At 38.3% G+C, this 15,986-nt stretch overlaps 2 protein-coding genes across 12 annotated transcripts in view; one reads left to right on the forward strand and one right to left on the reverse strand.

Moving 5' to 3' along the window:
• The first annotated feature begins 187 nt into the window (after window positions 1-187).
• LOC112460177 (myosin-7-like) lies at window positions 188-4,947 on the forward strand. Of its 4 annotated transcripts, XM_025024755.1 has the most exons (4): window positions 188-1,429; window positions 1,518-1,635; window positions 1,735-2,024; window positions 2,754-4,947. In XM_025024755.1, exons 2-4 carry the CDS (start codon window positions 1,518-1,520, stop codon window positions 3,171-3,173), a joined length of 828 nt encoding a protein of 275 aa, XP_024880523.1. In that variant the 5' UTR covers window positions 188-1,429; the 3' UTR covers window positions 3,174-4,947. The 4 variants fall into 4 exon arrangements, with proteins under 4 accessions (XP_024880523.1, XP_024880520.1, XP_024880522.1 ...); XM_025024752.1 differs by having other exon boundaries at window positions 1,735-4,947; XM_025024754.1 differs by having other exon boundaries at window positions 188-1,083; window positions 1,735-4,947.
• Window positions 4,948-5,744: 797 nt separating this feature from the next.
• The window catches only part of LOC112460175 (lethal(3)malignant brain tumor-like protein 1), a 13,231-nt gene continuing 2,989 nt past the window's right edge, over window positions 5,745-15,986 (reverse strand). For 2 of the 8 annotated variants that reach the window (XM_025024743.1, XM_025024748.1), the window contains exons 2-16: window positions 12,649-12,853; window positions 11,201-11,492; window positions 10,819-11,052; window positions 10,111-10,727; window positions 9,826-9,985; window positions 9,572-9,743; window positions 9,317-9,494; window positions 9,018-9,216; window positions 8,485-8,940; window positions 7,696-7,885; window positions 7,501-7,622; window positions 7,036-7,426; window positions 6,874-6,948; window positions 6,469-6,784; window positions 5,745-6,396 (exon numbers count right to left, since the gene is read on the reverse strand). In XM_025024743.1, the coding sequence (XP_024880511.1) occupies window positions 6,271-6,396; window positions 6,469-6,784; window positions 6,874-6,948; window positions 7,036-7,426; window positions 7,501-7,622; window positions 7,696-7,885; window positions 8,485-8,940; window positions 9,018-9,216; window positions 9,317-9,494; window positions 9,572-9,743; window positions 9,826-9,985; window positions 10,111-10,727; window positions 10,819-11,052; window positions 11,201-11,492; window positions 12,649-12,853 (3,733 nt within the window). In that variant the 3' untranslated portion in view covers window positions 5,745-6,270. Of the gene's footprint in view, window positions 6,397-6,468; window positions 6,785-6,873; window positions 6,949-7,035; window positions 7,427-7,500; window positions 7,623-7,695; window positions 7,886-8,484; window positions 8,941-9,017; window positions 9,217-9,316; window positions 9,495-9,571; window positions 9,744-9,825; window positions 9,986-10,110; window positions 10,728-10,818; window positions 11,053-11,200; window positions 11,493-12,648; window positions 12,854-13,111; window positions 13,243-13,295; window positions 13,942-15,362; window positions 15,685-15,844; window positions 15,947-15,986 lie in introns of those variants that run through there. The other 6 variants (XM_025024746.1, XM_025024745.1, XM_025024744.1 and 3 more) reach the window with 6 other exon arrangements.

Raw genomic sequence — 15,986 nt, forward strand, 5'->3', positions numbered from 1 at the left:
ACATCTTTACATCTTTTAGACATGCGTGTTGCTGGGAACAACTTCAAATGCTTCAAGTGGATGATAATTGTTACATATATCTAAAAATCTAGAAATAAATGTCTAAAAGCAAATCTGAAACTCGAAGACTATCCTTGAACGTAGAAATAAAATTCGAAAATTGTTTCTGAAAATATAATTGTTGGGAGAAGACTTTGAACGAGCAATAAGTTCCCGCCCTTCTAGAGGGCAGCCCCCGGTTGGCGGCGCGACTCGGCGCGCCACGCGTGCGTGCGGGCATCAGTGGTGCTCACAAGAGCCTCGATCACCATCGTGTTCAGACGTGTCGGTTACGGTTTAAGTTACAGAGTGTGATATACTTATATATAATAAAGATAGTATTCAGAGTGTACAAAGACCAAGATTGTTGTGTTCCCTGCTCATCTCACCACATTTCAAGTCGTCCCTGATTATATTTCCAATAGGTTATGGGCCCAGGGCACGATTCTTCTGCGTGAGGAACATAGCACGAAAGTGTATATACGAAGTGTGTGAAACGCCGGCGAAGGGCATAGAAAGAGATAGAAGCATCTAAAAGATTAGAGGGTGAGTAAATAATATTCCTCGTTGCTGACGAGCAAAACGAGAGAATTCTCAGTTAATAAGAATGTTCGTTCGATAAATACTGTTACAAGGAGATAGATGTTTTTGCCATTTTTCTCGAGAAATAGAAATAGAGGTAATAATGGTAATAAGAGAATTAGAGAATAGATGTGTAAAGTGTAATAAAGAAGTAGAGAATAATGAAGGAAAAAGAGATAGAAAAATGCCGCTTGGTAGCAAGTCGGCGACGTGCGCGTGCAAGTCCGATCGTGAACGGCGAGAGTCATTTCTTTTGGCGCGCGGAATTTTTGGCGCGCGGAAGTCCGATCGTAGACGGCGAGAGTCATTGTTTTTGGCGCGCAGAACTTGTTGCTGGGCGCGCACAAACACATAATCGATTTCGACTAACAACATGGCATCGATGCTAGATGGCTAGATTACGATACATGTAAATGTATGCGTATGCTAGATGGCTAGATTGCGATACATGTAAATGTATGCGTATGTATAAAAACTCTATATGACTCTATATGAGTTTATTTTTTTTGAAATCGATATGTATCGGGTCGGTAATTGAGCATGACTTGCTGTGCGGTGTAGCTTGATTACTGTTTAGGGAAGCCGCGTAAATTTGTATGGGCCCCGTGCGTGTGCGTGATCAACCCGAGCTCCCATAGATCTTTTCAGCAGTGCTGGGGATCGCAACGGACAGTGGTGTGTGCGTGCGGATAGCCCTGCAGAGGCGCGTGGTTTTCTCGCTTTGGGGTTATTGTGAATTGCAGTGCGTTCTATATAGCCTCATAAGCATTAAATTTTTATCGCTGAAAGAGATCTAGTGATAGAAATTGTAAATTATTATTTGTCAATACGAATGTTGGTTTATCTTGTCAAAAGAGGAATGCTAATGTTCAGTTGATATTTAAATCCCGATATAGATGGAAGAAGAAGAAGGCCAAGATGCGCTGGTCGACTACGACAGCGATAGCAGCTTTATCACGGTAATAGATAAAAAAGCAAAAAATAAAAACGAGGAGACAGTAAGAAAAGATAGAGGTAAGAGAGTATTTTTTTTTGAAAATAAAGTAGTCCAGAAGAATAATATATATATGCATTCAGAGAAAATAAAAATAGTAATTTCAAAATTCCGTATAGAAGCAAAAGACAAGAAGGAGACTGAAGCAAAGGGTGCAATCCCGAAACGCGGCAAACCAAAGATAATAGAAAACATAGATGTGAATAGAGAATGGGCTGAAAATCGTCCTGTACTACCTATAGGGACAAAGATACTTTACGAGAAACAAGAAAAGATGGTTGAGAAAATGGACAATTCGATGCAGATGCTGGATAAAGTAATGACGAAGGCCACCGAGATGATGGAGAATATGGTGGAAGTCTCCCGTTTAAACTTAGAGAAAGAAAAAGTTAAACTTAGACGTTTAGAGGTAAGCAATAAAGATACCCAAAGTTCAGTAGAAAACAGTAAACAAACGGTTAAAGAACTAGAGGTAGAGTCTAAAAAGAGAAAATTAAATGAAATAACAGTCTGTTCAGCCGAAAAAGATAGGAGTTTAGAGACAATGAAAAGAGCTATAGAATTGGAATTGAACAGTCAAAGGTTGCATATTAGAAGAGAATATAAGCTGACGCAAAAATCCAACTTTGATCTTTGGATGGATTATTTAAAATCTGAGTTAATGAATAACGAGTTGTTAGATGTAATAGATTCAAACATTGAAAGTCCAGAAAATCTCTCCGAACTAAAAGTTGCTAAGAGAAAAAGTCTTGTTAGAGATATAATAATCAATCATTTAGATGAAAACTATCATAAAAGGATTCTACATGAAAAAGATCCGAAAGAAATTTTGAAGAAATTGAGAGGATATAAAAAGAGTGAAGTAAACGTTACTCATGCATCGGTACGAGCTAAACTCTATCAAATTAAAATGAGAAAAGACGAAAAAGTAAGTGATTTTTGTGAACGCTTCGATTCAATAATTAGAGAATATGAATCATGTGAAGATGCGGTACCCCTCACAGAACAAGAGATTAGATCTGCACTTTATCAGGCTGTGTCAATTAATGTACCAGAGCTGAGGAATGTAGATTTAATTAGAAGACAAACTAATCTTAAAGAAATGAACATAGATGAAATAAAGTCTTTTATGATGCAGTTAGAAGCAGAGACTAAAAACGAGAATAAAGAAAAATTAGAGAAGCCCGAAGTCAGGGTACAGAGGGCTGCTGCAGAAGAGAACATGAAACAAGTGAAATGCTACAGATGCAACCGAATGGGTCATATGGCAAAGGACTGTCCACTAATAGAATTTGGTGCCTGGTTTTGTTGCTACTGCCAGGAAGTACGAGGTCACAAGGGTGATAATTGTCCGAGTGCCGAAGCCCAGGCGAACAGAGCTAGAGGAAAAAGATATTTAAATAAAACCGTTAATAAAAACATAAAGAAAAAGGGTAGATTTGTGCAAAAAGGCACAAAAAGAGTAGATAACAAAGGGAAAATAACCAAGATACAACCAGCTGAGAAACCTATATCAACGAAAACAGCAAATAAAGGAGAATCAGAAGAAGGTAAATAATACATGGTTAAATTAATAGAAGATAGAGATAGTTCAAAAGAGGTAGTCAATTTTACTGCAGATTCGGGTGCTACGGATCATATTGTGAATAAGAATTTTATTCTGTCAAAATTTGAAAAATGTAAAGATAGAGTTATTAAATGCGCGAATAAAAATGAGCTTGCAAACATTTTAATAGATGGTAAAGGAAATCTTACGCTAATAATGAATGAAAAAGAAAAGAGAGTCATTAAATTAACAAATGTAATTGCAGCAAAGAAAGTATCCAAAAATTTACTATATCTAAGAAAGTTGGCTGATGCAGAGTTCAGTATTTATTTAGATGATAAAGTGTTTAAAGTTTACAATAAATTGACAAATAAAATAGTTTTTAAAGGAATTTACAGATGTAGAGCAGAAATTGTTCCACATAGTGAGCTTCCTGAACAATCGCAAGCAAACATTCAGACCAATGAATTATCAATTTCGGAGGGAGAGTTAGATGAGAGGGATAATGTTGGCTCTGCGATTGGGAGGGAGAATGAAGGAGAGCTCACAAATGTGAACGAAAATATAGAACACAATAATGCTGAACTCGATCAAGTCATTAAGTTAGAAGATATACAGACAATAGAGAATATAGAAGAAATGTGTGAAAGCTCAGTAATTGAAAAAGTAAAGAAACTAGAGAAAATAAATGAGGTGATGTTATGGCATGTTAGATTAGGTCATGCATCGTTAAACTATCTAAAACAATTACAAAAAGTAGAAAAGAGATTAGAAAATGTAAAGTTTGATAACTTTATATTAGAGTGTGAAGTATGTATAATGGCAAAGATGGCAAAACTGCCGTTTAAAGAAAACAGAAATAGAGCACAGAGACCACTACAGGTAATACATACGGACATCATAGGTCCAAAACCTACATCCTATCCAGGACAAAAGAGGTTTATAATCACTTTTATAGATGACTATTCTAGATTAGCAAAAGCCTACTCTCTGAAAACAAAAGATGAATCGGGAGAGGCTCTAGAGAAATATCTTATATCCGCCAGAAATCTACTAGGAAAAGAAGAAAAGCTATGCTATGCAAAGTCAGATCAAGACAAAGAAGTTGCAGAAAGGTTCAACAGAACGTTGAAAGAGAAAGTAAGAACATATATGCTCGACTCGGGATTACTAAAGAGTATGTGGGAGTTGGCAGTTGACGCTGCTGTGCATGCGTACAACAGATCTCCACATAAGACTTTAGAGTATGAGATCCCGTTGAAGAAGTTTTCATCAGAAACAAGTTGTCATTTTGAACAAATAAAGAAATTCGGATGCATTGGATATGCAAGAGTACCAAAGCCTACGTCGAAATTCGACAAGACAGCTATTGGTGTGTTGGTGGGATATACTGACACTGGATATATACTATATACTCTGGTATCCAAGCACGAGAAAATTTATAGAGTCATGACAACAGAGCAGCAAGAAACTGCACTAAGATGGATAGAAGTCACAAACTTAAAATGTTTGATGACGACTTAGAAGAAATAAAGAAAGACTTAGAAGAAAAAGAAGAAACTGGAAACAGAAAACATATGGATAACACTCATGGAGATTTTATCAAGCAGTGTGTTGATTAAGGGAAGGTAAAAGTCGAATGGATAAAGACCAAAGAGAATTTGGCAGACATTATGACAAAACCTTTACCTCTAGAAGCATTTGTGTATCTGAGAGATAAAATAATGAATATGGAGTTTAGACAAAGTTAGAGATTAATTTTAGTCGATAACTAATTCTTGTTATGTTTCAGATAAAGAGGAAACTTAGAGAGGATCCGTGGATCGCTCGCCCAAAGGGAGGGAGTGTTGGGAGAAGACTTTGAACGAGCAATAAGTTCCCGCCCTTCTAGAGGGCAGCCCCCGGTTGGCGGCGCGACTCGGCGCGCCACGCGTGCGTGCGGGCATCAGTGGTGCTCACAAGAGCCTCGATCACCATCGTGTTCAGACGTGTCGGTTACGGTTTAAGTTACAGAGTGTGATATACTTATATATAATAAAGATAGTATTCAGAGTGTACAAAGACCAAGATTGTTGTGTTCCCTGCTCATCTCACCACATTTCAAGTCGTCCCTGATTATATTTCCAATAATAATGAATTATTACAAAATATATGTAATCAACACAAACGTATAAAATATAAATTGCAGAACAATATGTTATAGCGAGTTTGATACATTCGTTGTATGTACATACATATATGCGTTACAGCAAACACTTTTTATCTCGTCGCGAGAAAAACTCCACTAATATTTCGTGTGTGATAGAGTTTTCAAATTTAACAAAAGCGAGAAATACGAGTCGAATAATATTCAAATCTGTAATAAGTCACGATCGCGTTTAATGACTGATTGTAACTTGAAATGGAAGATGTAGGGAATATTGCAATTCTCGGAGTTTTGAGTGTCGACGTACTGCAAATCGCAATAATTTAATTATTTTAAAACAGAAGCCAAAACGCCTTAGAATCTTGTCCCGTTAATGACGCGAGTTTTTTTTATGGGAAATACGCTTGGTTTTGAAATTCAGAAATACTCGACACGGATTAGGTGAAAAGATTTGCATAAGTATTTTTATTACAATACCTAATAATTAAAACAATATTTACATTTGTACACGATTCAATACACTCATCTTATCTTATACGAAAAATTATGTCATATCATGTCGTAAGTACTTCGAGCAATGCGTACAGCACTGAATTTGTCCCATTGCAGGATTCAAAGAATTGTCAAATTAAAATGTGTCATGTAAGCATTATCAATTTTGCAATAATTCTTTCTTTCTCTTTCTCTCTTTCTACCGATTTTCTCTTGTCGATTTAAACAAAAAATTTTAGACAAATATTTCAGAACCAAGCACTTGCGAGTATCCGTTTGCATGAATCTTATTCGTTTCCTTCTTGTTCGTCTGCCTGTTTAAGAAGATACAATTCTGAAATTTATTGACAAAAAAAATATAGATTAAATTTCCTTGATATTTTAAATAAATTATAGGCGATATATTCCATCATAACGCAGCTGCCACATATCATTCGCCAGTCAATGAAACATGTTTCGCTCGCATTTAATTTATGATGCTTTCTGACGTAGCAAAACTATACTATTGTACAACTTAATCGCAGGTCCGAGTCGCAGACGTAGTACTGATACCAAATCCTCTTGAGTCAACATTAAAAATGCCTCGCCATCAATATTCTGCAATAATAACATATACAATTAGTTACTTGAGCTAATTGTTGATATAATTGTACTTTCTTTAAAACTTACGTTCTGCCTAAAGACATTTCCAGCTTCGGCACAATTAGGCATGCTCTGTATAAATTTGATCACTTCTTCATTAGACCATCGTCGCGGATTCGTAGTCTGCCTTGATACTACTCTATTTAAGGCATTGCTATGTTTCGCCCATATATGTGGTGCATTCGGCAGAGGATTGTATCCCGGATTATATACAGATTGGTACAACTCTTTACGCAATTGCTTGACCGGTATATTTGCAGCATATGCGGTGGTACTACTCCAATGAAGATCGCCATACGTAACATTGGAAACGGTAAACAAAGACTCTTCCAAATTTGGATGTCTGAAAATATATTAACTCGTTGAATTGTAATATTATGCGAGTATGATTAGATATGAGAGAAATTCGCTTTTATGATTTCAGTAACACACCTTTTCTTCCGTTTTCTCGAAATTTCATCATCATCCGTTTGTCCATCGCTGTGGAGATTCTTAAACTTGTTGGATCTGAAACGGCAAAATGATATAAATAAGTAGCGATTATTTCACCATTATTCGCTATATTGATAATGTTATATGCTATATACAACATACTTGTCTGAATTTTCCGATCTATTTTCAGATTTGTCATTCTTATCCGATGAATCTCCATCTTCCTGCTTAATCTCTTTTTCGATCATTAACATTCCATCATCTGAGAACAAAAGTTTATCGGACTTCTCAGGCTTTTCTATCTTTATTCGGTCAGTCTTCTCTAGTTTTATTTTTTCCTGTATCTCCCCTTCATAATCATAGGCTTCGTGAGAGTCGTGGTTTTTCGACAAGTTGAGTCTATCAGGCATCTGACCCGATTTATTTAGATTTTGGGGAGAATACGGACAACCTGATGCTGAATTATGTGTTAGAAATTTAGGTCCTCTTACATGTCCTATACCTCGGCAGCCGTATGTGCCACATTCCGGTCGATCATTCAAATTATCGGGTGCTACGCAATAATGAAAATAAATCACATTGCACGTGGAAATTATAATATACGAAATGTAAAATAAGCTAGCTTACTAAGTGGTGGTTCCAGTGGATGACCAGTTTTTGCACACCAGCCCACAGGATGAATGTCAGGTGAATCGTCGTCAACCCAATAGGCATGATTATCAGGCCAGCCATCGAATTTTATCTTTAATCTACATAAAAATATATATAATTATTATCCCGCAAAATAAAGATACTTAGAAAACAAGTGCAATCGATACAAACAGGTGGTCTTTTACATCCTCGACCGTTGCCACTCTGATTAGCTGTGGAACCCGCTTATCTACCGCTTCTAATTTCATACCACGTTTAAACGCACATGGTGGACGTTGTTTAAATGCCCTTGCCGGAGCAGCCACTGAGCCGGTTTCTCTCAGATACATATCCCAAGTGAAAGATTTAGGATCCTTATAATCTAATCATAAATATTACAATTACGTGTGGAACAATATAAGTAAATACGATATATCAGGCCTGTCTAACCGCCAGGAACGAAGAAGCCGATCTCACGCCTACCGCTTCGGACTTTCCACGTTTTTCCGTAACAACCGATGTAGCTTGATGCTGCGTCGTGTCGTAAATGTTCTTATTTACGCATAAAGCAGTATAGTATTAATAATATCTCGCTATGTGTTATACGACTTCTTCAGACAATAATACAAGTTACAATGTCCTTTTACATATGCGTCGTACCATAGAAGCAGTAAGCAATATTTTATAAAACGCACGTGTTCATAAGACAAAGCTATTGGCTTCTCCACCCAGAATCTGGAAACGCTTGTCGCGCCGCAAAGAGCGACGCGGTAGCCAATCAACGTGCCGCTTTTCCGTAAGAACCCGAAGTTTATTGACTACATCGCTTCTTGCCGTGCGGCAAGCATTTCTGCGTCCTATGTGCAATAGCCATAGGAGCCCGAGCTCCGAGGTAGAGGAAAGAGCCACGAGTAGCTCACGAGGGCCGCGAGTTAGACAGGCCTGTGATATATTGTAATGCGTTAATTTCAAATTTCTTACTATTCGGTGGCATCAGGACGCGTCCATTGTGATGAGACCATCCGACAGGATGAATATATGGCGAACTTGCGTCAGCCCAGTAATCATACACCTCGTCCCAAGAATCGAAATGGACTAATATTCGAGAATCCATTAAACCTGCTATGCTAGCGACGCAAAGTAATGAAGAATGCTTCCTATCCACTGCCTCTAACTTCATGCCCACGCGAAAGCCTGTGGTAAAGACGGTTTGGAGCGCGCCTTTATTCGGAAATAGATTCTTCGCTGCTACAGATGCTTTACAGATTTTTAAATATGCATTCCAATTAAAAGTTCCAGATGTATAACCCTTTGGTGGATTTAATTTTTTGCCGTTCTTCTCAGACCAACCGGCGGGAAATATATTCATGCTATCTGCATTTATCCAGAAATCATAATTTTCTGGATAACCGTCGAAATGCAAACGCATTCGATAACCTAAATAACGTTATATATCTCATAAATTTCATGTTGTAATATGTACTGTAGTATGTACATGGTCTTTAATGACTTACCTACAACCTCGGCAATAGTCAGAACACAATACCGAGAAGGATGTTCCGGATCTATACCTTCCAATTTCATTCCAACTCTAAAATGATTTTTACTGTAGGGAAAGGGATCTTTGAATAACTTAACAGGCGCCGCTTTTGCTTTACAATGTTCAAGATACTTCGGCCATGAAAAACCTAGCTTTCCTCTTTGCCAAGGATACTGCACATAAAATGAGATTAAGAAATTAAGTTAACATGTATAATTTTTAACACGTTCAATTTAATTTAATTTAATATTTTAACTACTACATTTGATTTACCTTCGATTCTGAGGAATCTCCTTGGATCTCATCATCCATACCCGCTATTGCGTCTTTTTCCTCATCCATCTCCAATTTTATTTTATCATGTGTCTTTTCATCAGACCTTTCATCCATCTCCTTTGGCCATTGTGGTTCTTGTAATAACCTTTTGCGTTTCTTTTTCATGCGCACTTCCCTGTACAAACAATCATGTGAATAAGTCTTATAATTTCTTAATTATTATACATTGAGATTTATATATAAAATACATACTTTAGATCCTTGTCCTTTCGATTTGCAGATTGTTTTTTAGCCTCCATCACTTCTGTGCAGGAAGGACTACACGATATTGGACTTTCAAATTCAGCAGCCAATCCGTAACATCCACAAGCTTCACAATGATACACGGTATCTGCACTTACCGATCTAGATTTTCTATCCTCAGCTAAATTAAATGTGTTTCATTATAGTAACGTGTAGATATTTATATCTAAAATATTTATCAGAACATACTATTGGTTAATCACCTTTTTTCTCGACATTAGTATTATTAACGATTCCTGGGCTGGTCTTTGAGGAATTTTGTGTTAAACATACATTTTCTTTGTCACCAATACCGTCCTTATTCTGTTTATTACTCTCATCTTCATCTACTACTTCCATGATGCCAAATTCATTCATACGAAACTATAAAAAATATGTAAAAAAAAACTAAATAACGAAAGTATTCAATAAAAATATTCAATCTTGCTATATGTACACACTTGTGTTTTTAAATTAATGTTACTAGTTACTATATATATTTCCTTTACCTGTAAGTTACTTCCAGGTAAAGTACCGACACCATCTTTCCAATCTAAAACTTTAGATGCATCAAAATTCGTATTGTTCTGATTCAGAGTATTCAACTGTTCTTTTGTTTCCTCATAATTGTTACTCTTTGCTTCACTCTTATTGTCTGGCACTGTTTCAACATTCGTTGGAGTTTTAATTATTTCAATTTTTATATCATCATCCATATTCGTATTAAGTTTTGGAACTTTATCCTCACTAGGAATAACTTTTATTAACGTAATGTCATCATCATTGTGAGCCTTCTTATCTTTGTCTTGTTCACACTCTGGACTGCTCAATGCGTAATTGGCATCAGCCAGACTGTCTTGAGGAGATTTTGGGATATTCTGCTTCTTCAACCGTTTCTCAGTAGAACCTCGTAATATGTTGCTAATTGTCTTTTTTCGCTTTTCCGGTTGATTATCTTCCTTCTTCGGAATTGGCGTGATAACAGCTGAATCTGGGTTTTCAGTGATTTTTATACTGTCTATGGAATTAGAATTACCCTTATTTGCATTTAAAAGACTCATTTTTGCTATTGGATGTAGCGGTGGAGGATGTGTCGTTGAGTTTGTCGTTTTTGACTCACGTAACACTACATTGCGCAACGCAATAAAAATATTTTATATTTTTACTTCAAAGTAATATACCAAATAATTATGCTAATTAGAAATTTATTTCTATACCTGTTATGGTACCTTTGCTCTCTGTGCTCAGTTGACCATTATTGATTTTTAGGTTGAACATGCTAGGTTTTGTGCTGCAACTTTGCTGGGGAATGTTCACTGGCAATATTAAATTCGCCATGTGTTTAGGAGGTTGACTCTGAGAGCTTGTAGTACTTGTGGATTGAGCTAATTGCGATATTACTGGAGTAATTACTAATTTGGGCTTAGTTATCTGAGTTGGTGTTAGAGCCCCTATTAGAATACAACACTAAATAAGTAAATGCGCAGTCTTCGACCAAAATTTAATCGATATTTGATATATCAAGTATTAGGTTTTTTTATATTATATAAATTGACAAATTGTAAAGTAGCTATTTGTAATATTACAAAAATTCCTTACCTGCAGGTATAACGACAGATTCTCGTGACTTGTTAGGCTTAATGAGAGTTCCTAGATATGCAAATGTATGCTTTCCCACTTGCGCATTGGTTTGATTTCCTTGCGTTGTATTCAAGGGTACTATCTGAGCAGTAGATGTCGACTTTCTAAGTAAAATGTGTTTTTGAGCCTGTGAAGTCGCCGCAGTGCTCACAGTATTTATTGGACGATGAATGACGATGTGTTGTTTACTCTGAGACGTAGCTACCTGACTTGGTCCTTGTATAAATACTTTATTTTGTCCAGTCACAATCTAGAATAAAAGTTAAGTTAGGTCTGTTCTTTTCCGAAGAACTTTTTTGAACCGAGGAATATTGGTGCAATAAGTTAGAATGAGACAAGTATATTTCGTTTCACTTTAACTTATTGCACCAATGTGCATCAGTTTAGGAAAGTCCTCGAAAAAGAACAAACGAAAATACCTCTTATTTTATCGAATTACAATGGCTACGTTCGCTTTGGGCACTTTCGTGCTGAAAGCGTCAGTCTATCTTTATTGCTCATTACATGTTGAAAAACGATGGAGTGATGCTTTCAGCACGAAAGCGTCCGAAGCGAACGCAGCCAATCTAGAATAAAAGTTTGATGGACTCGTCGTCTAAAACTGGTAGTAAACGTTAAAAACCACAATTTTGTCCAAAACTGAACTTCAAAAGTATTCAAATATGAGAATTTTTACATAACGTCCATATTTATTACAAATAACACTAAACTAATTCAATATTCACTTTTTATTTGTCAATGTACTTCGCACGATAAGATAGCACAGATATCATATAAAGTACTATAAAATTCAACAATTATAAGCATTTAAATATGTTTTCTCAACAAGAGAATTAATTTTATTTATACACATCTTTGACTTAATTCTCACTGAAGATTCATACTTCTGTTGACTAAATCTATATTTACATTTACTGAGAGATGCACAGATTCACCACTCATCACTGCTACCAGCTACACACACCTTGTAAGGCTACAAGACCTATATATGTATACTGAATATGACTTGTATTTAGAACTGCTACTTTTTGTTTTAACAATGCCTTATCCAATAATATCTACTCTCACCTATATGCATATATATATATTGTATATATATGCTATATACATATATATAGATATATGAAATATGGAATGCATTAAAATATGTATATTTAATTTTAGGTTATTGTAAGCAAACCGCTTGTACGTTCCACAATCACCCATATGATACTACATATTCCCCCATTATATTAAAACGCTTATGTAAGAGATACAGGCTACAAACATTGATATAACTGTAATCTACGTAGAAAGGTTCTCAACTTTGCTATATAAATCACAAAGTACAAAGCCATCAGGATTAAGCAAGATATGGAGCAACCCATCACAGCACACGTACTGTGCACCATGCTTTCAATAATTACCTGGTTATTAACCGGATTAATAATGGCAGCGAGTTGGGTGCTAGGTGAAACAAGATTTTGATTTACGCTTGGCGATAGAGTAGAACGTACTTTATTTTGTTGGATGTACAGCAGTGGCATTACGGGTGTAGTCGTACCATCACTATGCTGCGTATCCGCAGTACTATTTTCATCAATATCGTCTACCACTATTTCCTCTTCCATTCTGTCAACAGAGAGTAAGTGATGGTCAAAGTGTGTATCACCCCTTCATCATTAAAAGTGTCTTATCGTATATCCAGTGCAGAACGACATTAAAAAAAAAAAAAAAAAAAAAGTAAAGTAAAATTCATGAGTTATCATAATTCGGCAAACTTTGTACTGTTCGAGACAAAAAGTGAAAAGTGTGAAGCTTGAAAATGCACGACATTATCTGATGATGTAGACGTTATATCTTCTCGTATAATTAAACAATTACGCGCACCACAACAAATTATTTCGCCCGATCAGTTTGGATAAAATCTCGTAAAATCATGAAATAAATCGCAACGTAATAACGTTCCATCGTCATTCAGTCTCGGTAAACAGGCAGGGTGCTAGACAAAGACTAATACACAATACACGACACTTTTCTTTTTCCCCTAAAGACCCAGTGCAACTTTACGAACCTAGCGGGCGTAGCGTTTATCATCGGCATATCGGCGTCGGTGCCAGTTACATAATTTGCGGAGAATCGAGATTCTCCGTCTGCGAAAAAGCGCGGACGTAGGGCGAAGGTGCTTATCGCGCGAATTCGCACCTCGGAGACGCCCGAGCGAGACACACTCGTCGAGAACGATCGTGTTCACGATTTTAAATGGCGCGCCGAACCGTCGGTGTCCGTGGTGTACGGCAGTCACGTTCCAACGTCACTTTTCACGCTTTGAAATTCACTGAAATTCACCATGGGCGAGACGACGGCGAACGTTTCGCGTGTCTCGCCAGCCGGGGGCGAGGAGGGCTCGCCAGTTTTTCCTATTCAAACGCGAAACTCGGCGAGTCGGCCGTCGCGCATCGCTCGGAGTCGCTCGTCGACCGAAGGGGGCACGACGCGCGTTGCGGCACGGCACTTTTCGGGATAACGGACGCGCGGCCCGATGCCGCGGCGGCGATTCGTCTCGTCGTCGATTCGCGCGGGGCACGCAATAGCCCGGTCGGCGTTTTCCCCGCGCGTCTACGAACCGTGAGCGATTCGTACACGCCGCTCGCGTAACTTTTAACACAAAAATATCCGCACACTCCTTTTGAGCGTTCGAGCCCTTGGTCGCCCGTACGCCACAGCTAGTCCCCATAGGCCGCACGCGCAGTGGCGACGGCGCGGCAGCGCGCCTCCCATTGGTCGCCGCAAGCCGCACAGTGAACGGATGCAGTCGCGTCGGCCAATCGGCGCCGCCCCAGCGCCGCCAACGTTCTTTCCGACGTAGTTTTCCCGACGTTTTTTTTTTTTTTTTCGAATAAGCGACCTGTCCCGTCCCCCGTCCCCCGTACCCCGGCCCCAGTTCCCCGTCCCACAATCCCACCATTCCCCATCCCCGCGCGGATCGTTTCGCGATCGCCGATCGTACGGATCGATACGATCGCATTGATCTTATTTATCGCGCGTTTATTCATTATCAACACGTATGTCTCAAATCGGGAGATATGACGTCTTCAAGACATCATTAAGACATCTTTGAGACATCTTAACACTAGAGCTACCAACGGCGTCAAAATGACCCATTTGACATTTTTTAAATAATTTATTAGGTACTTATTTTTTAAAACATCTTAATTTCTGAAATTTTCCTTGACTTTTATTGAAATTACATAGATGATTTTATTAATTTGTCTTCTCTTTTCTTTTTTTTCTAAAATTTCTTCGATAGAAATAAATCTAGATTAATCTTCGATAGTTCTAATGTTAATGACATATTATATCTTTAAGACGTCTTATTTCCAAATTTGAGACATTATGTTCACTGAAAGAGAGCTAGAGAAAGAAACAATATCTTTACGACGTAGTGCGCTTCTCGCGCGAACACTTTTACAAAGAAAAATCACGACAACTCGCATCGATTACATTTTACAAATGCCAGCGATACTAGGTCGGCGAATTAATATACCGAGCGTTTAGTAGAATTTAGTAGAAGCGTCAGATAGAACAGCAAGTCACAATAAAGTGAAATTGTGACTTTCTGTTCTGTCTGGGATGAAGGTCCCCAGACAACACGCATGTCTCAAATCGAGATATACGACGTCCTAAAGACGTCTCGTGATATGACGTCTTTAAGACGTCTTATGTCCCGATTTGAGACATTGTGTTCATCGGGTTTCCACTCGTGGGATAAAGTCTCGGTTCTCTCTACGACGCGACGCTACGCTGCGGCCATATCGACGCGAGCTAGAGTGGGAAAGCTATATAGCCATGATTACACCCCGCGGAATGCTCAATCTATATATACATATTATATATGTATATTATACATATATAGTTAAACATGTATATACCCGTACAGTGTGTAACACCGTGTTTTCAAACGTCAGCTGGCAGGCGATCGATTCATACGCAAATCGATCGGAGATGCGTGATTTCTACATCTCGATCGCGGGAACTAAATAAATTGACAGTATTGATACCCGCGTGTCAATCGAACTGCGTCTCGAACTGCTTCTCCGCGCGACACAATAAGATATACATAAATACGATCCTTTGTTACCTTTTCCCTCCCGCCGCTCTCTTATAAACTCTCTCGGAGCGAAACGAACATCTCCCCGCGTCTTCAAGCGAGAAAGAAACGGAGAGGTCGGTCCATTCCCGGTGTTCCCGAAATGCTTCGGACGCTCGCGTTTCCTCGTACTTCCGCGAAACGATTATCGTTAATCACACCGCCGCCAAAACGCCCACGAAGATCGAACATTTAACATCAGCTTGATTCTTGAAACACGTACTCCGGAGCATCCGATAAACGCCGTGCAGTCGTGCACCCGAAGTACATCCGAGTGCAGCTCCGAGAAAGAAACACATCTCGAGCGCATGTACTGTATATCATCGTATAGAGCACGCGATGTGGCATCTTTTATTTTAAGCCCGCGATTGGTCGATCTTCCCGTGTGCACGCTTTATATGCAAATCCATGCAAATCCGTCTAGATAAGCCGTGTCGGCGACGACGACAGAGCAACAAACGATTATACTTTACCGTATCTATAGAGCGCCGCCGAATTCACCAAAATTGCAACGATAACAGATAACTCCACGCTGCTAGTTCTGTTCTTCGCGACTAAACTTCTTTTGTCTCTCTCTCTCTCTCTCTCTCTCTCTCTCTCTCTCTCTCTCTCTCT

Source organism: Temnothorax curvispinosus, unplaced genomic scaffold (genome assembly GCF_003070985.1).
Source record: "Temnothorax curvispinosus isolate PA1 unplaced genomic scaffold, ASM307098v1 QBEX01010373.1, whole genome shotgun sequence".
NCBI lineage: Eukaryota > Metazoa > Arthropoda > Insecta > Hymenoptera > Formicidae > Temnothorax > Temnothorax curvispinosus.

What these genes read in the sequence shown, in the direction of transcription:
- LOC112460177 (XM_025024752.1), top strand. Translation starts at nt 1,518, where the DNA reads ATGGAAGAAGAAGAAGGCCAAGATGCGCTGGTCGACTACGACAGCGAT. An exon ending in GACAGTAAGAAAAGATAGAG is followed by an intron (nt 1,636 to 1,734) that starts GTAAGAGAGTAT and finishes AATTCCGTATAG; the next exon opens with AAGCAAAAGACAAGAAGGAG.